Raw genomic sequence first — 14988 nt, 5'->3', positions numbered from 1 at the left:
CTTGCTACACATGTGGTAAATGTCTGTTAAGGAGGAGAGGAGAGGAGAGTCCCTCTGACCATGCAGCGACTGGATAAAGACAGCAGCGAGAGAGAGACAGACAGACACAGAAAGACGGAGAGAGCCAGGGGGAATAATCTATGTCTGCTTGTCACATTTCCACCGTTCCATTCCAGCTGTAGGGAATGAGCGAGAGAAAGGAACAAAGAGAGAGAGAGGGGAAAAAAAGAGTGGAAAAAAGGCCACGCAGTAAAGAAGAAGGGGATCAATGATGGACTGAGCACACAGGGAGAGACAGCGGTGGAGACAGACAAAGAAGAAAACAGAAAAAACTAAAAGAACAAGTCAAGGCAATCTGGCCTGGAATGCCTATAGTCAAGGATCCATATGTGGCGACCTGAAAAAAAAAAGGAAGAATACGGGAGCGGGGTGGAGGAAAAAAAGAGACGAAGAGCGAAACAGAGACAATAAGGAGCAGAATGCCGTGACTGGGGAAATGGAGGAATGGGTGACTCGGATGGGAAACCGCGATACGTTTGCACAGAGGATGCCGGAGATTACTGAAAGGTGGTTTGGTGGTAGTATCACAAAAATCTGGCTTCACCAACGTATGAATATCTTTTTATTTTGACTCCACACTTTCAATAAATACAAAATACATATCAGCTTCATAGTCATTGGAAAAAAAAACACGGAAAAGGAGTTCGTACTATTTTACTTAAATTCAAATCAGACAGCTGAGAGAAGGGGAAACAACCATAAGACACAATGAAGGTCAATGGGAGGAGAAGACAGTTTAAGTTAACGTCTATGAAGTTACTTTCCGGAGGCACAGGTACGCCTCCTTCCACCGTGGCACCAGATGAGCTACGGCGAGGACGAGCAACAATCTTTTGACAGGTTAATTTGTGGGAAACGGATGAAAGACAAGTTTTTAAAAAAACAGATTCAAACTTGTTCGTGATTTTCATAAACAGACTAAAGATGCCTGCTCAAGGTTTTGTGTGTGTGTTTGTGTGTGTTTTTATAGTTTTTGAACCCCACCTTGCCACCCACCAAGTTTACTGCATTGTGTGTCTGTGCTGCTGATTAGTGGTACTCTTTACCAGTGGAAAACACACAACCAAATAAACACACACACGTGCACGCATGCACACACACACGCACACACGCATGCACACACACACACACACACACACACACACACACACACACACACACACACACACACACACACACACACACACAGAGTATGAAAGACCCCTTTTGCCCATCATCCCTAATGGATGAAGGTGGGAACTCGCTAAGGCTGCACTTCAGAAGGAAGTCTTGTCCACGTAATCAACTAAGTACAAGCCATGAACAATCTGTCATGTACATTAGTATCTCTGACATGGGGAGGGGGGCACCTTAAAAAACATAAATGAAGACGCAAACGAACTTAAATTTTTTTTAAGAAAAAAAAACAAACATAGAAATCCAACAAAGGGGCGAGTGAAAGAGGAGACAGAAGCGGAAGGGAGCAGGTGAAAAAGTTGTGGTTGGTTCACTTCATCGCTCCATTCGTTCTCTCAGTGAGTCTTTGGAAAGAGAATATATTCATTTGCACTGCTCCTCTACTCTTCTTTGTTCAATACAATCCAGAGGCTGAAACCAGGGTGGGCATTTGGGGGAGGACGTGGAGAGGAGAGGTTGGAGAGGGGTGTGGCATTTTTGCTAACCCAGTGTGCAGGTCTGAGTTAGGTCCAAGAGAGGGTTAGGTTTTGGAAGGGTGGGTGAGGGGGCAGTTTCAGAGGGGGAGAGAGGCCACAACTCAATGCCTCCAGCTCTGCCTTTTGTCTGGATCCTTCATCATCAGGTCCTCTTCCTCCTTGGAATCTGTGAAGCAAAAAGGAACATCTGGTTACCAAGAGAGCATTTGTGAGTTGCGTGCACACAGGTTGTGCAATGGGATGGTGGAGGGTTTTTGTGTGTGTGTCTGTGTGTTTGTGTGTGTGTGTGTGAGTGTGTGTGTGCACGTGCGCGTGTGCATATGTCTCACCAAGGCACTCGGGACAGCACTTGCCCTCTTTGCGGGTGATGTTGGTGCAGGTCAGTACAGGACATTGCTTCCTTTGACATTTGGTCACACCATGCTGTGTGTGTATGTGGGGGGGGGGTAGGTGAAAGGAAGGTAGGATGGAGGGAAATGAGAAGAGAGAAAGCATTAAAGGGACAAACCAAGACATATTAGAAACATGTCTCACAATGGTAATAACATGCCTCCATCCTAATGTGAAAGAAGTAGCTTTAAAAAAAGAAAAAAAAACTTTAAAAAAAATGAAGAGTATAAATATGAATCAGTTACATTTCGATTTGATGGTTTTGAGTATTCAAACAATAGACCTGTGGGAAGAGCGATGTCGTCTCAAAAATCTACGAGAAAAAACACAGAACTTTTGGCAAGAATCGTTTGCCATTGGGGGATATGGAAAAAAAAATTCCACTGTTTCATTGTTTTTTCCATTGTTTCATTGTTTTTACAGCATAACTCCATTTTCCAAGTGTCAGCTTCTCCCCTCAAGTAACAGCTTGGTTGCAATACTTGGGGATTTGCATTTAAACTAAGCCTTTCTAATGTGCGACTTCAAATTTAATATAAAAAAAAACTTAATGAAAATAAAGCTAAAGTTGAAAAAATTAGGAATATACCATGCCTTTCAAACCAACATCTCAGAGTTTACCCCGGCTGCTGCTGGGATGTCCCTGTGGGTTCAAGGCTGCCCAGGTCAGCGGACTTTCCCGGCTATTGCCAGGTTGTGGACTTAAACATCTGATGAAAGGAACTACTTCTAACAAAAAAAATAATATAATAAAAGCCCCCTATCTATTCAGGCAAATAGCTGTAGAGGCAACAGATGAGCTTATTGATAGAGCTGAAAGGTCTCATTTGATGACAGTAACAGCTATGTGTGTGCTGTCCAACTGTCCTTGAACAAGGCACTGACGACAACTACTCCTGCTGCACTCACTCAAAGTCTGTTTAGATAAGAGTAACAGATAAATGATTAAAATATAAAATCTAAATGGGAAATGTGAGCCTAGGCTGTGAAACAGAAAATACGCCTTTGTAATACTATTTGTACAAGCTGGCAGGGGTGGGCATTAGAAGAGGTCTCTATCTTACTTTCTTTTTTAAATATTTAGCATCCATGAGAACTCTTTATCTCTCTTCACATGGTTCTGACCTGTGCTGATATCCAGCACAGTGCAGGGCCACTCATGCCCTTACTCTCATGCCATGTAGCAATGTCAATATATTGGCACGTCTGCAAATAACTTCAAACCTTCTTGGGCTTATCATGCTATACGATTAATACTTTGTTACAATACAATACAATTGTATTATATACAATCCAATACAATACAATACAATACGAACGTTATTAATCCCGCTAGGGGCAATTTGTTTGGAGCAGCTTGTTGTACACAAAACACAGTAATATGCAAAAAAAAACAATAAATAATAACACTCCACAATAAATAATAACACTCCATGGAGCTAAATGTGGAATAAAATCTATAAGATCTATAAGTAATTAATAATATTAATAGGCTAGTTAAACTTGGTAAACAACATTGACCCTCTTTCAACCTTCAAATCGCATCTCAAAACGTACCTTTTCAAACTGGCATATTCAGTTTGATCCATGCTTCATTGAGTTGTGCAGATGTCGATTTTATATTTATCTGTTGTGTTAACTTTTTATTGTCTACCCTGCTTTGTTTTGATTTTACGCTGTCTGATACAGTGCCGTTTGTTTTTTTGTTTTGCTGTGTTTTTTTGTTTTGCACCCACAAATAAAATGCATTATTATTATTATTAAAATGATTAGATCAAACAAAACACTACAGAGCATTTAATAATTGAATTGCAGAGGGAATGAATGATTTAGAATAACGGTTAGTTTTACAAGCAGATAAGCATAACGACACCCTGATGGCAACAGAGAAAATTCATTTGCAAGAACTTGTCTAGAAGAAGCCAAAATACTTGCTGCTTTTAGGAGGATTTGTTGGTTGTAAAAAGAATTCAGATCGAATTAACAGAGTTGAGGTCAATTTAAAACGAGTGAAATATGTCCAGTCCTGGAAAAACTCTAAACCCATTCCCCTGCTTGACCCATACTCCCATATTATACCTCCCAACCCCTTCCCTCCCCAATACTTACATCACACCAGCAGTTGATGCACTTCATCTCCCCCACCAGGGGTACGCGGGGATGCCAGTTATCGCTGTTCTGGTAATAGCTTTTGCCGAACCTGCAGTGGCGAGTGTCATCTGCCTGCATCATGTCAGCATGATCCAGGCCTGCTGTGCCCCTCTCCTCCTCTGGACACTCCTTACAGCAGTCTGAGGGGCTGCGCCTCACCGGCCGACTACACGTCAGCATGGGGCACGTCACCTTCTCACAGTGCACCTCGCCAGTCAAACCCTGTGGATGTTGAAGGAAAATGAGTAGATGTAAACTTTAGAGGAGATAAAATCGATATCAGAGAGTCACAGGTGTGAGTTGTTTTAGGCTGGTTATGAAGATTGAGATCTTAAATTTTGTGTTGTTTGCTTTTGTTCCTTTTCTGGATTCATAGATTGATCGTCATCAGTGTGCATTAACCTTGCACGTGCAGACAGCACATTTGATATAGCCAAAGGGAGGAACAAAGGGATGCCATATGGTTCCAGGGGCATGCATCTTCTGGTCTCCCTCAAAGTAGCACCCTGAGAGAGAGAGAGAGAGAGAGAGAGAGAGAGAGAGAGAGAGAGAGAGAGAGAGAGAGAGAGAGAGAGAGAGAGAGAGAGAGAGAGCTCAGTCACTGAGGACAAACTGTCAGCATTTTGAGTTAACGTGTGCCTGCAGGGAAAAGCAGGATGAATGAAATACAGGCGTGAGAGATTTAGGAGAAAAAAAAAACAAAAGTCGCTATAGGAAGAGGTACAAAAATAGAGAGAAAGGGGTAGATTAGATAGGGAGATATCAATAGAGAGAGACAGAGACACAAACAGAGAGAGAGAGAGACAGACAGACAGACAGACAGACAGATAGACATAGAGATGAAGAAAAGGGTAGTAGAGAGGGAGACTGACAGGGAGACACTTCTTACCTTCAGGATGTTCTTCCAACCTCTCAGGAGCTTTCATGTCCTTGGGCTCCTTCCTCTCTACATAGGAAACAGGAAATGGAGACATAAAAGAGGATTCGTTTTCAACTTTACGATCGCTGTGGGGAGGACTGTGGGCTTTACTCAAGGGGGTTGAAATGTACATAGTACATCTAACACGGTACTAAATGAATGTAAAGCGCTCTCCAAAAATTTTTAATGTATAAACATATCTCTCTCTCTCTCTTGCTCTCTCTCTCTCACTCTCTCTGCGTTCTTCCTTTCTCTCTCTCTCACCATCACAGATCGGGCAGCACTTGTCCTCAGGCTGAGTGGTGCGAGAGCAGGTGAGCACAGGGCAGATGACTGGATCGCAGATCACGGTGCGCTTCTACAGGGAAGAATAAAAGATGCACCGTTAGTGGTACAACACTGAATACATATTTAGGATACACTCATGGATATTAATTCATTCATATCATTTCCCAAGTTATAAGTTCACCAAATATTTTAAAACAACCATCCATAAAGCCAAAATATTAATTAAAAAAATAATCAAAGATTCCCAAACTCTTTCAAAGTAGGATTATTCCCTCCACTAAACATTTTTCAACTCATTTGCTCTGGGCCTGCTAAACGTCAAGCAGAGAAAGATCACTGAGTTTAAGTGAAGCAGAATTAATTATATTTAATTAACCCATTGGTAAAAACTATTGACAAATCAGTGTCTCCTGCCTGTAGCCTATTTGTATTTTGAAAACCTTTGTTTTCTCAGCAGAGCTTTCTAGACAACACATCCCCATTTTCAGTCACACTATCCTGCCCAGTACACTAACCACAGGCCTCTACTGTAAGCAACTGGATAGCGTCACCTGGGGAGTGGTTGCGGGAGTTTGGGGGTGAGCTGACTTGCACAAGACCAGTTTGACAGTAGATGTCAAGGGAGTGGGTAAGAATTACTCAATCCATTTTATGAGCATTTTACCAGCACTTTACCAGCAACCTGCTTTTCCCAGGGTAGATTGCAGAGATCTGAACTGGCAATCTTCCCGTAACAGTCTGCTTCCCTGAACTTGGGACTACCCAAGTGCTCTGCTGACATTACCGCATTGTGCGCTAGCATATCCACTCGGTGTCTATGTTGATTTGTGCACTCACATGGCGGACCAAGATTTCAGTGCTACGGGGCCACCCTTGCATTCAAGCTCTGTACCTGGCAGCTGCAGGAAAAGCACTTGTCATAGTTGGGGATCCACTGGGAGCCGTGGGCGTGGTGCTGTCCCTCAAAGAAGCAGGTGTGGGGGTCTTTCTTCAGCTCCTCGGGATCCCTCACAAATAGGTCATCGAACTCTGCCTCATCTACCTCTCCCCTGGTCCCAAACTCACAGTTATTTGGTACATGGACCTGCAGGGAGAAGTGGAATCAAAGGCAGAGGAGGATGGAATGGATGGAGATGAGAGTGAGAGAGAAGGACGAATGTATAATGGGGGAAGAAAGGATGAGAGAAGCGAGTGAAGATGAAGTGATGAAAATTAAGAAGGTAAGGAGAGACGTGAGCAAGCAGAAAAGGAGGGAGTGTTGTGGAGAGGGGGTGAAAGCAAGGACAGAGGATAACGATTGTGGAAAATGCAGAGCATGCAAGTGTGTTGAGACAGTGGGAGGGATAGGGGTGAAAAGAGAGGGGGAGAAAAAGAAAGCTTAAGACAGGAGTGATTTGTTGGCTACAGCTGACATGAGGCTGGTGTCAAGCTGATTTGTTAATTGGTCCTAAACGAAGCATTCAGCCCGCTTTTCACTCTATGCTCCAGGCAGGTGATTGTCTATGTATTGGACCACTTCACTATTAAAATAGCTGGACCTCACTGTCACTATGCATGCACGTGTGTGTGTGTGTGTGTGTGTGTGTGTGTGTGTGTGTGTGTGTGTGTGAGATCCCTTTCTGAATGTTATGTTCATAAACATGTTTCTGTGCTTTTGGGCCTCCAGTAAACTTTGACCTTTCACCTAAACCTCTGTGGGCAGTGAAAGTGTGAGTTTGTGTGGGCCAACACCTGCTAAGTAAGCAATCACATAGGTACATAAAAATTACCATCTTTCTTCTGGTATTTTCTATATAATAATCATTACCTATGAGTGTCGTGCACCTGCTAAATAAAAAGTTTGGGGTTGAAGCCGCAGAGCTCACTTCATTGGCCTGGTCATCACCACATGTGGAGGTACTTTAATGTAGCTGACAACATGGATGAAGAAACAGTGTGGCTGATTTGTTTCTGACTGAACAAATGAGTCAGCCTTACACAATCTTTACTGCACACAATTGATATTTTTAACCTCTCCTTGTTAGAGCGTGTCACGGGGCAAGTCAAGCTTGCTAAACTAGCATTTTATTGGGTTTACAGCAGTAAAATGGTTGCCTCATAATAAAAAACGTAGTAAAGTCGTTATGTCATGTATGCCTTAAGTTGGTGCTGTGGACACAGATGTAAAATTGTGGTTATGTGCTGGTCCTGCTCCTGCTTACCCGTCCTCGAATCTCTCCTCGGGGATTCAGCTTAGTGCTGACCTGAATGAAAGCTGTTCCTCTGTCCAGGTGTTGTAGCAACTCCACGCTAATGTCTTTCAACACACCCTGTGCCTGAGAGGAGAAGAGAAGAGAAGAGAAGAGAAGAGAAGAGAAGAGAAGAGAAGAGAAGAGAAGAGAAGAGAAGAGAAGAGAAGAGAAGAGGAGAGGAGAGGAGAGGAGAGGAGAGGAGAGGAGAGGAGAGGAGAGGAGAGGAGAGGAGAGGAGATCCAATAGATAAAAATGTGTGTTATTATCTCTGGGTTTATTGGTGTGTGACCATGTACATTAATGTATCTGTGTGTGCGTTATATGTATATGTGGGTCAATGTTCACATACCTGTGAGCCATAGAAGCCAGTGAGCAGCCTCTTGTGAGTGGTGCTGCTCTCATCAATCTCGCCAATCTCAGCCAAACCATGGAGGTGAGCACTGACAGTCAGATCATCAGTCTTGCTGAGGCCTGCCACTACAATTTCATAATGGAGGTGACACTGTTCATCCACTGACACCCAGGCATGGCCCCCAGCACTGGTTCTCACTGAGGGTGATACAAACTGGCCTGCCAAGGGGATGGGCAGCTCTGGAGGAGGGGCAAAACAGAAATGAAAGGGTTAAACTGTCTGTCTGTTCATCTGTCTGTCTCGTCTGTCTGGCTAACCAACATTCCTTAGCTCCTCCTATTTATCTATCCCTCCCTCCATCCACTCTCACCTATTTCATATCTTCCTTCTCTTCAGTCGTCTATTTTACCTAATCATGCAGCTCCTTTGTGTTTCAATCTAATCAACCATCCATGCTTCCCAACTCCTGTATGTCATGCCCCCACCCTATTTCCTGCCCTCTGCCTCCATCCGTACCATGTTTGGGAGCCTCCAGGCCACTGTAGAGCAGCGCCTTGATCTGTCCTCTCAGCTCTCCCTCCTGGCTGTGTGCTGTGGCCGCATTGATAAAGAGTTCGTTCTGCAGCAGCATGTGTATGTGGCGTGCCTCCAGCCGGCTCCAGCTGCCGGAGGCACGGCCGGTGGCGCTGTCATACTCTGAGGTCAGATCATACAGGATGGAACGCTTGTTGCGACGCCGTGGCTTCAGCTCGATGGTGAGCCCCACCACATCACTGGTCAGGCCTGCCAACTGCACCTGTGTGTGTGTGTGTGTGTGGGGCGGGGGGGGGGGGGGGTTAGATGTGACTGGCTGCATTTCTTTTTTCTTTTCTTTTTTGATTAAGGTTGGTTTAAGACCAGCTTGACTTTATGCCTGTGTAATCTAATGAGGGTAAGTTTGAATGTCATCTCTTCTGCTGCTACACTATCATTACATAGTCAATACGTTTGGTTTCAGCTTGGCTAATCTTCCATCAAATAACTGTTACAAAGAACAGCACGTTGCAAACTGTGGAAAAATCCATACCTGGTAGTCCAATGTGCCATTGTCATGGAGATTAAAGATGGCGGAACCCACCCCACCGGTCTTTCCTGGTGTCAAGGCATCGCCACTGGACATAACACTCTGGATGGCTAGACAGAAGAAAGGGTAAAATTTACTAGACATGAAGAGAGGGTAAAATTTAGAGCAACACAAAGGTGTTTAATGTCATAAAAGCTCATTACATAACATTCTTCCCCATATCATAGTTCTACAGTCAAGAAATTTCACAATCAGGCCACTGTAGAGCAGCACCTCAATGTTTTTTTTTCTTCTTTCACCCATAATAGTCTGAAAGAAAGCAAGGCAGTGTTTCCTCGCATTATTATTGACTGGAGGAGGTTGAGTTGGAGTGGATAGTGCATTGCCTCATGTTTTATAACCCCCCTACACACACACACACACACACACACACACACACACACACACACACAGTGTCATCCCTTTACCAAGGAAGAGTCATTTAGGGGCCAGATTGAAATCAGCTCATATCAGAAATGTGTATTTGTGATCGGGTGCGCACTCTTCTGCATGTGCATGCATGTGCTATTATTTGAGCCAAAATCAATTATTTTGATCAAATACACACACACACATGCACACACACAAGTATTACAGCAAGGTTAAGCCTAGAATGAGGTAACCCCTGTTGAATGCAGCAGGCTTAAAGAGCTTGAGCTTAGGTACTGGGAGAGGGCAGGAGGCAATGAGTAACAGACAAAGACATAAAAAAAGACAGGGTGATGGAAAAAGGAGCTAAGCAGGGAGACAAAGTGGAGCAACAAAGCCAAAGGACGCACAGGGCGGACAGCAAATGTCGGGATGGCTCAGATACGGCAAGACGGTTGAGGTGACATGGAGTGAGGGAGAGAGAGAAAGAAGGAGAGGGAGAGTGAAAGAGAGAGATGAAAGAAGAGAAGGAGAGAGTGAAAAGAGTGTGTTGACTTTGAATTCTTCACACATAACGTCAAGCTGTTAATCACAGAACTGGAACACCAGCATGGAGAAGCAGGTCCAGCAGACTGTGACCTTGGCAGCGCCAGTGTGTGTGAGTTCATGTGAGTGTGTGTCTGTATGCTACGCAAAAAGGGACTTTTCTGTGTGTTTTTTTTTTAATCCTGTGTTTATGTATATGCCATCGCCAGTGTTTGTTCATCAACATGTATGTGTTATGTGTTAGACAACAATGGTGTGTTTTGGAGTGGTTAGGTTACCTTCATGTTCATGTTCATTTTGAAAGAACATATGTGTGTGTGTGTGTATGTGTGTGTGTGTGTGTGTGTGTTTGTGTGTGTGTGTGTGTGTGTGTGTGTGTGTGTGTGTGTGTGTGTGTGTGTGTGGTTTCACATGAGTGGACTGTCCATAACATTCCTGAATCCTCACACATAGACATACATACATGCACACATACACACATACATATGTATGCATGCACCCAATTCTCTCTCTCTCTCTCTCTCTCTCTCTCTCTCTCTCTCTCTCTCTCTCTCTCTCTCTCTCTCTCTCTCTCTCTCTCTCTCTCACACACACACACACACACACACTCAGATATACACAGGGACACACACACACAGTCTTGGTGGGCCACCAAGTCAAACAGCAAGTCTATAAACATCGTTTTCCTTCAGCGATAAGACTTAACGGAACAAAGAATACAGACAGAAAGAAAGACCGAAAGACAGAAAGAAAGAAAGAAAGAAAGAAAGAAAGAAAGAAAGAAAGAAAGAAAGAAAGAAAGAAAGAAAGAAAGAAAGAAAGAAAGGGGAGAGAGAATGGCAAAAACAGCCGCAGATGGACAAGTACAAATGAGCAACACGAAACACATTCCTCTGAACTTTTCTGCTTTTCTGGCCTCTAGTGTGAGGTGCTGCTGCTTGTTGGGACTAGGAGTTGAGCAGAATTCAGACCAAAAAGATGCTCAAGATGCAAGTCAGGTGTGTCACCGCATGAAGGGAGTTTAGAGGTACCATTTGGTTGGCTGATTAATAGATTGTTTGAAGGATGACTCACTGTCACAAGATTTTCTGCCGGTGATGAAACCAGAAATGAGTCGGGGGTCCTGTCCCTCTGTCGCCACGGCGATCTCCAGTTGGCCCCGGGACAACCAGAAGAGCTCTCGGCTGTTCAGGTCTGTCAGCACCTCCGCAAAGTCCGGGTCCTACACAGAAAAACAGTTTGTTCAAGACTAGCCACCTCCGTGGGTTGACTTCAGAGGCACCAACCATACTCGGAGATGTTTTCTGGGTCAACAAATGGATCAACATAAACAGCTTGTCAAAACCGTGTCACTATCCCCCTGAGATCCTGTTGACATGTTTTCATGATGTTGACATTTCAGCTTGACCAATACCCAATCAAACAAGACCTATGCCTTTGTCTTTGTTGGGCTTCGACTAAATTGATCTTTACAGTACATTATCTTCATAGTTTACAGTAAATAAAGATGATCTGAGCACTGTAAACTCCTCGAACAAACCACACAGAAAAGAGAAATAAACTGAGGCTAAGATTAATTTTGGGGATCACAAAGGAGTCCCAAAGTCACATGTTGTTATGGATACAAACGGTTGCGTCACAGGAAGAACAAAACATATTTCAGCCTGCTCATATGGCAAGACTCAAAATCAAAGCACAAAGATGGCATGCCTTGGCCTAACACGTTGCACATTGCACCCAGTTGCATTTCTTCCCAAAAAGGTCAACAGGATTTAAAATCAACAGGGGATTGGGAAGGACGTTGAAAAATGTCGGTTCAACAGGACAGATGTACGAGCGATGTTAAGTAAATGTTACTTTTAAGAGTTCAGACCCCATTTTAATATAAATATCAATGCACTATAAATCTGTCACGAGAAAAAAGCCAGAACAGGCTGAATTTGAAGAAAGGGGAGGCGGGTGGGAGGGTGAGTGATAACTGGAAAATTGAGAGAAAAGAGAAAAGAGAGGATAAGGCTGAGAGTAATGAGAAAGAAGAGAGTCTGAAGATATTCTGAGGATATGTGTGGATCATTGGATAAAGCAGTAAAAACCATTAGGGTTTGAGGCTCATTTTTGAACTGGTGCCACTATTGCTAAAAATACATATGCATTTATCGTATTACAAGGATCTCTGGATTTAATAGAAAGTCCATCAATTTGTAGTCTACAGCCAAAACAGGGATGTTTAATGGATTTGGATAACATGAAAAAGTATGTGTGTGTTCAAAAATTGTAACCCTCTGATAGTAAATAAATATGTACATGTGCTTGCTTGCCTGTGTACAGGGAGAGAGAGAGAGAGCGAGAGCGAGAGAGAGAGAGAGAGCACATTAGCTCCTCAATTCACGCAATCCCCGGCAGAATTAAAAACAGACCCGCCTTTCATCACTCCTCCTCCCCCTCCCTCCCTCCTCCCTTACTCCCGGCCCACAGACCGCTAACCACTGACATGTGTGAGGAGTGTGCACGTTGTCCCATCCTTTCTCCCTCCTTCCCTCCCTCCCCCTCACTTAACTGTGTCTCCTCTCCACACTTTCTCTCTCCCCCCCTCCGCCCCTCTGTCTCTCTCTCTCCCACTCTCTCGCTTTCCCCATCCGTTTGATACTTGACGTGTCTCGGGGTTGTTAGCTGTGATCAGAGTGGCGGCGGACAGCGGTAGTAGGATGTGGGGACAAACCACATCCGTATCCGGTGGGGGAAACTCAGAGTGTGAGTATGTTTGCTGTGTCATCTGTTCCCAACTACCAGCATCCCACCACCACCACCACCATCACCTTCCCCCCAAACCCCCTCTCAGTCTCCTCAATGCCGCTTTCCTCTGTAATAAACACATTCAACACGTTTTTTGAGGACCACAGACGATGGAAAATCAGTGAAAATATGGCACAGTCAGTCCACCACTCACTCCTCTCAACCCTAGGGTTCTGCCCCAGAGGATGCTTTGGGATGGGGTGGGGGTGGTTTTTTATCAGTTCTATCATAACTTCTTCGTTTCAAATGTCCTCAACCCTGTCTGATAGAGTCGTGACCCCGACAGGAACGAGGTCACTGGAGGATACTTACGTGCGCTGTGATGTTAGCTTGGATCTCTCTTAGGATGTGCTGGCGGTACAGCAGCTGGACCCGGATGGGCACCAGGGGGGGCTCTGACAAAACAGGGATGAAGATGGAGGGAGAAAATAAGAGTGATGTTGGGCTAGGTTCAGATACACTATGCACTTATTGTTTCATTCTTTTCTCCCAGCATCTGATCTGTGGAAATTTCGAGATGGAAGGGTGAGTAGGCTGAAATTTACAACTCATGGACTGACATGGAGCTGTTTCACACAGGATAATGTCCATTATCTTAAGATTAGTTTGTGGTCCCAGGGACTTTGATCAGTCTTTATACAGCCGGGGATAGGAATGACTGACAACTTGTTTTTTTTGTCAGCCTAATGCCTACATCACAGTCACAAAACTACAGCCATTTTCACCTTGGAGTAAATCACAACCCTCGCACGTAAGCGACCAGGTCTGACATGAAATGACAGAGATCAGGCTATCATAATTTCAAAGCCCTTATTAAAAGACTTAAACGGTGTTTAACTGTCGCGGTTTTCATGATATGAAACGAATGAAGGCGAATGGCTGCTCTGCTGACTGACTTTCATTCTAAAGCAATAAAACAACAGTAAGAAATGACTTCAAATTTATTTTAACTGTCGCGGTTTTCATGACATAAACTGAATCAAGGCGAATGGCTGCTCTGCTGATTTACTTTCATTCATAAAACTACAGAAAGAAAACACAGCTCACCCATGGAAAATATCTTATTGTAGCTCCTGATTTCGAGCTGTGACTGATTAATCCTACTCTTGAAATCGTATTTTTATAGCAGTTTTTAACATTGGAGACTATGGCACTTCCGCATGGTGGTGAGGCGGTTCAGGCGAATTATTTTGGGGTTCATCCAGTATTAATTCCTCCACTCCTCCTGAGCTGAGATCAGCAGTGAACGATTTGCTGGCTTGCGAAACACGATCGCCTTCTTGTTTACTTTCAAGACTCATACCTGAAGACACAGTGTTTTAGTTCTGACACTATCGCTGGTTGGTCTGACACACTCGTAGATGTGAGTTGCGCATGCGTGTGGTTGACTCAAAGCGGGCAGCGACGCAAAGCTGCATTGGTGGAGAGCTAGCGAGTGAAGGAAGAGAAGGAGGGGCGACACACACACACGTGACCAAACGCAACTGCTAAACTAATTAAACCAAACTAGTCCAATGAATTCTGTTTAAATGTCACAAAAAATGCAATGTACTATTGCTAGACCACCTTAATCACCTTTATTCAAATGATATTTTCATTTTGACAAAAACTGAGTCTACAATGCGTGAAAACGTTTGAGTGTAAATGAACCTGTACACAGTCACTATAACGACATGGTTTAATTAGGGTCATTTTGAATATATCTAATGATGCAGAAACGGTGGTAGATGCAGCATGTCAAAAATCTTAATTCTATCTTTAAAAACAGAGAATTGAAATGAAGAATAAAACACATTTAGACAGTTTCCCCTATAAAAGGGATCATTGTATTATGAAAACACAATGTCTAAATTAGACACGTCCGATTTCGGAGTTTTATCGCAAAACCTGAATTTTTGATAACTTTCTGACATTTTTTGCCACATTACTGCCACATATGGCTGGAACCACGATAATTGCGGTGTACAGCTATTTTTTTTCCATGAAAAGGTTGCACTTTGAGTGCTTTTCACCCAATGCAGGACCTCTTTTTAGAGCCTAGCATTGTGAGGCCTCCACCTTAGAAACAATTTCAAATTTTGGTTAAGTTCACAGCTCATCAGTGTCACTACCAACCAATAGGGATAAATGAGGGA

At 43.7% G+C, this 14988-nt stretch overlaps 1 protein-coding gene across 1 annotated transcript in view; it reads right to left on the bottom strand.

Annotated features, from left to right (window-relative positions):
* Positions 1 to 497: 497 nt before the first annotated feature.
* Positions 498 to 14988, bottom strand: part of chrd (chordin) — a 25273-nt gene continuing 10782 nt past the window's right edge. Inside the window, exons 9-21 of the mRNA XM_056283582.1 lie at positions 13166 to 13248; positions 11135 to 11282; positions 9110 to 9216; positions 8560 to 8839; positions 8041 to 8282; positions 7662 to 7775; positions 6353 to 6544; positions 5437 to 5530; positions 5143 to 5199; positions 4656 to 4759; positions 4212 to 4475; positions 2042 to 2135; positions 498 to 1878 (exon numbers count right to left, since the gene is read on the bottom strand). Of these exons, the coding sequence (XP_056139557.1) occupies positions 1814 to 1878; positions 2042 to 2135; positions 4212 to 4475; positions 4656 to 4759; positions 5143 to 5199; positions 5437 to 5530; positions 6353 to 6544; positions 7662 to 7775; positions 8041 to 8282; positions 8560 to 8839; positions 9110 to 9216; positions 11135 to 11282; positions 13166 to 13248 (1844 nt within the window). The 3' untranslated portion in view covers positions 498 to 1813. The remainder of the gene's footprint in view (positions 1879 to 2041; positions 2136 to 4211; positions 4476 to 4655; positions 4760 to 5142; positions 5200 to 5436; positions 5531 to 6352; positions 6545 to 7661; positions 7776 to 8040; positions 8283 to 8559; positions 8840 to 9109; positions 9217 to 11134; positions 11283 to 13165; positions 13249 to 14988) is intronic.

The sequence above is a fragment of the Lampris incognitus genome, chromosome 7 (genome assembly GCF_029633865.1).
Source record: "Lampris incognitus isolate fLamInc1 chromosome 7, fLamInc1.hap2, whole genome shotgun sequence".
NCBI classification, from domain to species: domain Eukaryota; kingdom Metazoa; phylum Chordata; class Actinopteri; order Lampriformes; family Lampridae; genus Lampris; species Lampris incognitus.
The sequence above is the reverse complement of the archived record's forward strand: the minus strand, read 5'-3'. Positions and strand labels throughout refer to the sequence as shown.